Consider the following 10,055-nt stretch of genomic DNA (forward strand, 5'->3'; position numbering starts at 1 on the left):
AAATATTTCAATTTTTACATTATTAATCTATTTCAGACTCGTAATGAACTGTATAATATCATAATAATTATGTATTCGATAAAATGGGATGTATGTTACTGATTTGGTAACATTGTCTGAATGGTTGCATAATGAAATATTGATTCTTTTCTGATTCGAAAAATTGTAGAACAAGTTTAATATTTCATCGTCGTAAAATACTGATGAAATTAATATATATATATGTAGTGATAAATAAACTTTAATAGAGTGTGGCCAGTTTTTATGCCTGTATTACGTTAAATGTATTATAAATATTATAATAATTATAATTCTGAGCCAGGGAGGTCGACAAAATCACTTCAAAGTTGAGATTTTTTAAATTTATTGTTTCTAATGTGTATCATTGAAAATTTATATCAAAGAATAATTAAGTTCTATCTACATTCTATTTGAATAAATATTATAATAATTATAATTCTGAGTCAAGAAGCTCGACAAGGTCACTTCAAAGTTTCCACGTTTTTTATTTATTGTTTCTAACATGTATCATTGAATATATCAAACAAAGAATAATTAAATTCTATCTACCTTCTGTCTATCACATGCTAGACTTTTTATTATAATAATAGAATCTTGAAATCCGTTTAGAAAAATTCCATCGACTTTGAAATGTCCTTGGACGACTCGTCCGTCATATTTTCAATAAAACTAACTATTTTCACTTACAAATTACGATCGTTCGTCCACCATAAACAATTCAGAAACATCCAAACGTTACAAAACGTGGGCGAGATCGATGAAATCGATCGGTCCGATCGAATCAATCCGTTTTTGTCCCGAGATTCGCATAACAGGCTCACTGTTCGCGTAATAACCGACTTTCTCGCTTCTGCTTTCCGGTTCATTGGCAAATTTCGTCAAAGTTTCGCCATAGCTATAGGCCTTGTACTGCGGTAAGGATAAAGAAGCCATTGCCTCGTTCTCGATCTTTTTCTTCTCCTCTAACATTCCACTTGATTTCAGACTTTTCCCTTCACCAGCGAGACCATAATCGTTCCTGAAACTGAACAAATCGTGGTCTCCCGTAGGACCATGGAAGATCATCGTAGGCACACTCTGTTTGGTTAGTTGAAAATCTCGTGTATCCTGATTTTTATTATCCACCTCGCTTGCAGGTTGCTTCTGGCTATAGTAATACCCACTCTGGTCATCCAGAGGACCTTTAAAGGTCATCGTTGATACTTCCTGTTTAGTTAGTTGAAAATCTCGTGCATCCTGATTTTGATTATCCACCTCGCTTTCAGGCTGCTTCTGGATATAGTAATGTTCATTGCGGTCACTCAGAGGACTATCGAAGGTCATCGTGGACACTCTCTGCTTGGCAAGTCGCAGATCAACCTGACTTTTATCATCCAGCTCCCTCGCAGGCTGCGTTTGCCTATAGGAGTATCCACTGGGTCCAGCAGTGTCCGTGCTGCGCTTCAGGGATTCAATCCTCTTGGAGAACGTTGAACCAGGCAGTTGTTGAATAGATTGCACCGGTCGTTTCCTATAATAACCATTCGAGTTGTATTTGTAACGCTCCAAAAGATTCGGTGCCTCTTTTCCTCGAGAAAGTAGCTTAACATCCTCGGTTTGGGAGCGTTTGCGACTCGAATTCCCTTGATTCAGATTCGTCTGCATCCTAGGCGTCCTTTGCCTCGAAGGAACCGTTCCGGATAAAGAGCCATCCTTAGACCTTCGATAGTCGGCGTCTTCGGGACGGTCGTTGTTGGTCTTTTCAGTTTTCTCATTCCCCTTATTAAGCTTCCTATTATGTTTCACATTCCCTCGATTAGACTTAGCAGTGACTTCAGTTTGAATGGTGCTATCAAGAACGAAGTCGAACGGCGCTGGCCATACCTGCAGCTCCTTCTGCTCGCCCTCGTGGAGCTTCTTCGGCAATCGTCGTTCAGGGATGCCTATCTTGGGTTTTAGGTTCTCCTTCTTAGGCCTCCTCGCTTCTTTCACCACGATCCTCTTGCTGGCCTCTCTGGCGGGCACGTTGTCGACCTTCCTCGACTTCTCCGCCCCCGAGGTTCTCGATCTCGCCCTTTTCGACTCTTCAGGGGCAGCGAGGTACCTAACAGGCACCACCAGGGGCATGTACTTGCTGTAATCCACTTGCTCCTCTGACTTTCGTTCGAGGTCCTCGCTCTCAGGTGGAATCCTATTGGAGTACTTCCCTTCAGAACTGTCTTCCTTAGAATTCTCCTTGCTCGTCGCGTCGGTCTCTTCCTCTAAACTGTATTCTTCGTACTTGGTCGTGGGAGGATCGTTCTCTTCCCTCGGTGTCTCGCTGCTTTCGTTTTCGTCTTCTTTGTAACGCTCCGAGGAGTCCTCTCGCTCTTTCGAGGCTTCGTCGGAAGCAGGAGGTTCCGGGGCGCTGTAGAAATCGCTTATCGACTGCTTGAGCTTCCCGAAGTAGCTGGCGAATCCATTGGGCAGCTCGTGACTGTTCAACAGTTGCCCGTAGCTGTTGCGCAGCTCCTCGGGTCGTCGTTGCTCGTCGTCGACGCTGATCGGCAGCGGCTCGTTGTTTCCCACGTTGGAGTAGCTATCAATAGGTAAATCTTCCTCCTGCTTGTAGGGCTTGTTGTCGTCGTTGCTGTATTCCTCGCTCTCCCGCGAGTCTTTAGTCGGTGGTCTAGAATACTCCCGAGTCTTCTCTGGACTCTCGTAACTTTCCCTGGAGTCTTCTCTGGAGTCCTCTGCTGAATACTCAGCGTTCTGATTAGGTTTCTCTTTATTCTTGCATCTGGGATCTTCTTCCTTGTTGTCCTTCATGAGATTTCTGTACCTCTCCTGCTGCCTCAGCCTTTCGGCTTGCTCCTCCTGTTTGCGCTCTAGTTCAGCGAGTCTGTACTCGTACTCGTTCCTCCAGTGTGGGTCGTGCAGACGAATAGAGTCCGTGGGAACGTAGACAGCCGGTAGGGGCGGGGACGTAGCGGTCGCATTATTCTTCATTTGCACCATGGGCTTCTCCGTGGTCTGGTTCCTGGTGACCTCCTGGCGAACGATGACGATGGGTTCAGGGTAGGACAGTTTGATGTCCTGCGGCGGAATCTCAGGCAGAGGCGACTGGGGTATCGTCGGCAGAGGCGCCTGCGATATCGTGGGCAGGGGTATGTTCACCAGGAGGGGAGGCAATGGTTGCGCAGGGACGTTTCTTGAAGGAGCAGGCGTCGACGACGGCGTTGTCGCGTTCATCGTAGGGGTCGAAACGCTGCTACCCCCGTGGAAGATGTTCTCGTACTCCTGCAGGCGGTTGAGGAGGCTCGTGCTGTTGCCGAAGTTGAGGACTCCTGTGAATCTGATGGTCTCCCTTTGCTTAGGAGTGGCTGGAGTCGAGGCAGTCGTGGAAGTTGGCCGAGTTGGTTGGTTGGAGGATGGAGTCGTCGGTTGTTGAGATATCGAAGTCGTAGACGAAGGAGGCACAGGGTTAGGGGATTGTCTCGCCTCTTCGTCGGCTTCAGGGTTAGGCAAGGTTGCCAACTGGACGGAGCTCACGTTGTACCCGAACACCTGGGCCAAACCTGAGAGTATCAAACCTAGCGCCCGTTTATCCCTCGGGCTGGTCGAATTTGAGACATCCCTCGGCTCTTGAGGCTCATCGGACTCGGAAGAGTTCAAATAGGAGCGATTCTTCGTGTCAGGCTCTCCATAGGCCCCGCACAGCGCGCAGAGCACGCACAGGTAACACAGGACGCGGAATGTCCTAAGTTTCATCGTCGATGGATCCAAGCACTTTGGGAGCACAACGAGTTACACTTTTCTCATGCTTGGCGCACTATCGTGGACACATTCTGCGTTTAATGATCAAGCACCGAGGATCGATAACCGTTCGGGATGTCCCTCCATCGCGCGGCGAACTTTCGCGGTGTCCAGACGCACGGCTGTTTTGTACCGCGGCGTTCCGCGGCCACTGTTCGTCGAGTGTCCCGTCTCGAACGCCGTCGGACAAAACCAGCGATGGCGGGGATGAATTTTTACATAACATCGGAAAGAAATGCCGAGTTTCACCGCAATTGCACAGACCCGGCCGTTCATTTGCGACAACTGAAGCGGCACGGTGACGCAGCGCGGGAACGAAACCGCACGATTTGGAATGGGGGACCGTTTCGCGGGGCACACACAATGGCCCCACGTCCCGGTTTCGTTGGAAACGCGGCTGCGGAGACGTAATTAGGCGAGACGACTGCTCGGTCTTATAAGTTATAAGTTATAACGAACTAGGACCCGTCAACGATCGCGCTTCTTGAGGCACTTTTGGTATTTGTCGTACAGGGTGGTTGAAAATCTGTTGGGAAGGAATAAATGATTAGGATAGGAGGGGTTAAGGGAATATTTTATATTTTTGGAAGTTTATATTTTGGTGTCGATTGGTTTTTTGTACGCGTTGTTCTAATAATTTGGCAGGGAGAATCTGTTGGGAAGGAATAAGTGGTTTTGGTGTATTTGGAATTTTTGGATTTTTATATTTTGGTGTTCATTGGTTTCTGTTTGTTTTGTAAAATTGTGCAGGGAGAATATTATGGGAAGGAATAGATTAGGGTACATTTGGAATTTTTGGATTTTTATATTTTGATGTTTACTGATTTTTATGTATGTTGTTCTAAAAATTTGGCCGGGAGAATCTGTTGGGTAAGAATAGATAGGTGATTAGGGCATATTTTGAGATTTTTGATTTTTATATTTTGATGTTCATTGGTTTTTATGTGTGCTGTTCTAAAAATTTGGTAGGGAGATGTTTTACTGGGAAATTTAGAAATGTGAAAGAAGTTTGTCAAGAGATTTAAGGGAATCTAGTCTACAAAGACAATTTTTTGGTATTAGGTGGGTAGATAAATACATATGGTAAATAGATTGGTTTTGATGATTTATTTGGAATTTTTTGATTTTTATATTTTGTTTTTATATTGATTTTTATGAGTGCTGCTTTATAAATTTGACGGAGAATATGTGTTTTATTGAATTGAGAAGAAAATAGAAAAAAAGAAACTTATTTATTAGGGTGTCCTAATCTAAAGGGGTTTTCAGGTATTAAATGGACAGGTAAATAAATCAGGTAAACAGATTGATGTTGATATATGTAGATCATGAACGTGTAATGTTTTAAATTGCAATCTATATTTTGTACACTCGAATACATCTGTGAAGTAACGTTTACGTTTCATGAAATGCCCACTATATAATATCCAGTCACAACTTTTTACGACACTTAGTGCTTCCATAACTGACCACCGATATCCGACAGGAAACCTTAAATTCCGAGCAGCGTTCGACGCGCTGAATTGGGAAAAGCACGCCGCGAACCATTAAATTACTACTTCGTCCATTTTTATCGATGATGAATCGTTAGTTAGACGATACTCGTTAACGTATGATTTCACTGCGTCTTTTATCGAGCGAAAGGATGCTCGTTGATGCGTGCAGGCATTCGACCAATTGTAATTCGTACCTAGGAACGAATGGAGCCGATATAAAAGAATCTCAGCGCTAGTTTTTGCAAAATTTCACGGAAACTAGTGAAAGGTGTCTCGTGAGAATTTGTCTGTCTCGATGGGAAATATTTTATTTTGAAGATCAGGTGGACAAGGATCGGTTCCACTTTTTACTCGAAAGACTTTATTACCGAGGGGTTCTGCAATCGTGGTGCAATCCAGGAAACGAGCCAATTAGATGTGTCTTGTTCGTAAGGAAGAATGTAATCGACCGATACGAGAGAGCTAGGAAAAATAACCATGTACACGTGCAAAATTGTTTTTTCCTAGATGGCAGTTTAGACCAACTCGTCATTAAGAAAGAGGAGCAATCGATGCGTAACCGGGATTTCAATTAAAAGTCCAAGTAATATGTCAACCAATTAACCGTAGGATCGCTCTTGGGGTCTCAGATGACCACACGCATTTCTATAATTATTTATAACTCGTTCTGCTTTCTTTAACTATCGACTCTTGTGGAATACAATTACAACGTTCCAATATAAAGAAGAATGTACAGAAAAGATTAATTTAATTATGAATTTTATTATGAAATATGAATGTAGATTATATAATAATACAATATATATATACACATATATATATCATGTATAATTTCATATAGAATTATACAAGTGTATTCTTTAATTCATAATAAAATTTCATAGTTTCATTCTACAGCACAATTCACATTTATATAAATTATACAATTATATAATACATATTTCATATATAATCATATAATTTATATAAACATAAATTGTGTCGTGAAATAAAATCACGAAACTTCATTATCAATTAAAAAATACACTTACCAAGGAAGTTGTTAGTCACGAATGAAAATATAATGAAAACAACTATCTACCATCGCCCATCAACCATAATCGAGTTCAAGAGTGTCAAACGACCTCGCAATTAAAATCGGCCAGAATACACCCTGATTACGTACAATAAGTATCGTCGCGTTTAGGCATTTGCTCGCCGGGACTTTCCAATAAGTATGTCGATTATGTCACCTGTTCTCCACCCAGAGAAAGTTCGAACAAACGGTGTCACATCGATTTCCTGGACTGGTGTGACAAAAACACCATAATAGGACAATCGCGACTCGCCAAAGGATAGAAAAAAAAAGAAAAAGAAAAAATTAACGACTCGAGTTTACAGCCGAAGAACGATTCGGGAAAAGGACACCCTTTACGCAACCGTCGAGCTTCCTGCTCGTTATTGTCGATCCGCGAATGGCATTCGTACAGCTCGGTTCGAGTCCCGCTTCGATCGGCTGGCATGCCAGTAATCGCTTAATTACTTTAGTGCCGCGATTACACGACGCGTGAAACGCTGCAAATTGCGTGCCGCTTTTGGGAACGTTCTCAGGATTATTTCCTTCATTACCCCCCTCGAGAACAATGGGAAAGGAGGGGCATAAATATGGCGCAACGATTGCTTGGAAGCGGCGCTCGGATTATTTCAGAAATCACTGTGAACCTTTTGCGTGGCGATTTTCGTCGGCCTGGTAACTTTTGGTTAGAAGTGGGTTTGATCGGCGATGGTATCGATCTGGATTTTTAATGAAAGATTGCTAACGAAGATTGCTATTTTGGAATTATTGAATTCATTCGACGAGTAGTATTGTCTCTCAGGATTGGAAGGAATTAATTTGAATATTGCTCGAGTGAAATTATTAGGAGTCAAGTATTCCATTCTTTAAGTCTTTCAAGACGTTGAAGAATTTCGAGGATTTACATCATTTTTTGGATACTCAAGAGGTCTTGAATAATTTCTGGATTTTTAATGGTCAAGATTGCGATTTTGGGGTTATTGAATTAATTTGAATTGCTTGAGTGAAATTATTAGAAGTCAAGTATTTGATTCTTCAAGTCTTTCGAGGCGTTGAAGAACTTGGAGGCTTTACAAGACTTTCAAGAGCACTGGAGAGGTCTCTTCTAATATCGTCCTCTTCATAACAAAAAACAAAAGAAGAAATTAATGGAATAGCTAAATGAATAATGATTTAATAATATGCTCCTCTATTAGAAACCACATAATAAATAACTAAATCGATTCAACGAACTCAACTAACTTTTATAGATTGCAACAAAATTATTAAATATAAAAATAATAACTGGACCAGCTTCTTTGTGCGAAATTATTGAAACTCAAGCCTTTTAATTGAAGAATGAACCAAGCTTTTGAAGAATTTCAAAGTCTCTCGAGGACATTGGTGAGGTGTCCATTAATATGATCCTCTTCATAACAAAAACAACATAATGAATAAATAGAATAACGAGTTTACCAGAGCTCAATACCCGATCGAAACCGGTGAAAATTAGCCCCGTAACAATGACACAGGATTCCGGGTTACGCGATCGACTTTTCAATTAAGGATAGTTGCTGGAATCCTACGGAACTCCGCCTATGCTGTTTTTGCCAGCTCGCGCCAGATGAATACATTATTGGTACAAGTTGTTACGTAGCCCGATGATCCCGTAAATGGCAACTGTATCACGGACTCGTCAGTCGGGATATTAGAAAATACCGGTGCGGTGCGTAACACCACCAGCCACGGGGTATAAAAGAACTGTCCACCCCTGTGGACCACACAGTGCGACTGTGAGCCAGGTTTAACCATGAATCTTCTGGTAAGACGTTATCGAAGCGCGACGGAGTTCCCGTGGTATTCGACTCAGTCCTCGACAAGTGAACTCGAAACAAACACCGTCGTTGATTTTCTATTCTCGATAGGAGAGTGATTTTGGTGACGTCAGATCATGAATTTTTTAGCTGCTGCTGTTGTTGATCGGTTTCGCTGCCGGCGTGAGCGTCACCGTCCCTGAAAAAGTGACGAGCGCCAACGACGTGCCGCAGCAACAAGCAGAGCCTGAGAATCAGGTGAAGGTTAATCCCCAAGACGGGGAGGGCGATAAAAAAGTAGCGAAGAGAAGCTACGGATGGAGTCCGTGGAGCTACGGAGGATACAGCTTCGGATGGCCTTGGTACGTAGGGCGAGGAACCCTTTGGTAGTGAACGTTGCTGAAGAAGCTTTTCCGGTTTCCTCTCGTGAAATTTGAGCAACAGGATCGATACATACAGGGCTTACTAGACTCAACAGGATTTAATGTGTTTATAGGGATTAACGAATGAGTAGTTTGAATGATTAGCACTAATTCAATCAAGCAATACGGTTACATTGTATTTCAATTAGGTAGTGATTCAATTTTGTGATTCGTTTGTAATCCATTGCGAATGTAATTCGTTTGAATTCCAGTGATTTTTAATTATGAAATTGATTTGAAATTCTAGTAATTTATTGTGTAATTATTAGACTGCGGATTTTTATGCATTTAGAGGAAAGTTGAATGTGCAAGAACCTACAAAATGCAAGCAATATGCAAGAATATAAAAAATATTGAAAGTAAAGTTCATGTTATAATATGTGCAGAATAAAATAAATTCCTATTTAGGTTCAATTTTTGTAGGCACGTTCGCGAAGATTTTATTTTCCATAAAGATCCGCAGTATCTTCGTCTAGTAATTACGTGATACATTTTGTGTGACTGAAATCATACGATTCGATCTAAATCGAAAAATATTGTAATTTAAATCCCTCGAATTTAAATAATCAATTAATCCACGATTCATTCAAACAACAATAAAATTGAAATCCAGTTTCACTAAAATACAGCTCTCTGTTCAGGTATTGTAAATTTATAAACAATTAGGTATCCTTGATAATTTCCTCTTTCTTGTTAAAAATTTCCTAGTAGTTTCTTTCCACATTTTCTAATCATTAATCCAGTTGTCGTCTGCTACCAATTCCTTCCTCCAGACTTTGTCAATTCACTTTTTCATTTTTCGAGGTATTCACAAGTTTGATTTTTAGGTATGGCGGTGGCCACGGATGGTACGGCTGGTACCCCAGTTGGCCCCTGTATTATGGTGGCCACGGATACGGCGGATACGGCGGGTACCGCGGTTGGCCAGGCTACGGTGGTTGGTACAAGGGATGGTAAATTGGGGAGAATGCAACCGTGGACGTCTCTGTGACTTCGTAAATATATATCACGACTTCTCCTTGGTATTTACGAGCTTTTCCACGGAGTTTGTGTAACCTTATGCGTTGAAGGTTATCGCGATGCTAAGACTGAGTATAATGTTAAAACGTGTTACCTTTAAGAGTATCGGATATTTTTGTCCGAGACATTTCTCACTGTCAATCGGATTCTTTAATTAAATAAACTGAACTGTATTTCATGGTACCGAGAATAATTCCGCAGGCTACTAATTTCGTTGCTGAGCAAATTGTCCCAATTGTTTTTTAATACAAGTCCATCCTCTCGACGAAGAAAATAAATAGAAGGGATGAAATAATTTCTTGTCCTACCTTCTGTGACTGTAATTCGTGCTATCGAGAATAGTTCATCGGGCTACTAATTTCATTGCTGAGCAATTTATCCCAATTTTTTTATGCAAGTCCATCCTCTCGACGAAGAAAATAAATAGAAGGGATGAAATAATTTTTTCACCTACCCTCTATGACTGTAATTGATACTA

At 41.6% G+C, this 10,055-nt stretch overlaps 2 protein-coding genes across 2 annotated transcripts; one reads left to right on the forward strand and one right to left on the reverse strand.

Annotated features, from left to right (window-relative positions):
- Positions 1-756: 756 nt before the first annotated feature.
- LOC128895826 (uncharacterized) lies at positions 757-6,009 on the reverse strand. Its single transcript, XM_054158763.1, has one exon. The coding sequence runs from the start codon at positions 3,748-3,750 to the stop codon at positions 757-759; it is 2,994 nt and encodes a 997-aa protein (XP_054014738.1). The 5' UTR covers positions 3,751-6,009.
- A 2,122-nt stretch (positions 6,010-8,131) lies between these two features.
- Positions 8,132-9,514, forward strand: LOC128895827 (uncharacterized). Its single transcript, XM_054158764.1, has 3 exons — positions 8,132-8,143; positions 8,286-8,497; positions 9,385-9,514. The coding sequence occupies exons 1-3, from the start codon at positions 8,132-8,134 to the stop codon at positions 9,512-9,514; spliced, it is 354 nt and encodes a 117-aa protein (XP_054014739.1).
- The last annotated feature ends 541 nt before the right edge of the window (positions 9,515-10,055 follow it).

Source organism: Hylaeus anthracinus, unplaced genomic scaffold (assembly GCF_026225885.1).
Source record: "Hylaeus anthracinus isolate JK02 unplaced genomic scaffold, UHH_iyHylAnth1.0_haploid 5, whole genome shotgun sequence".
Taxonomy (NCBI): Eukaryota; Metazoa; Arthropoda; class Insecta; order Hymenoptera; family Colletidae; genus Hylaeus; species Hylaeus anthracinus.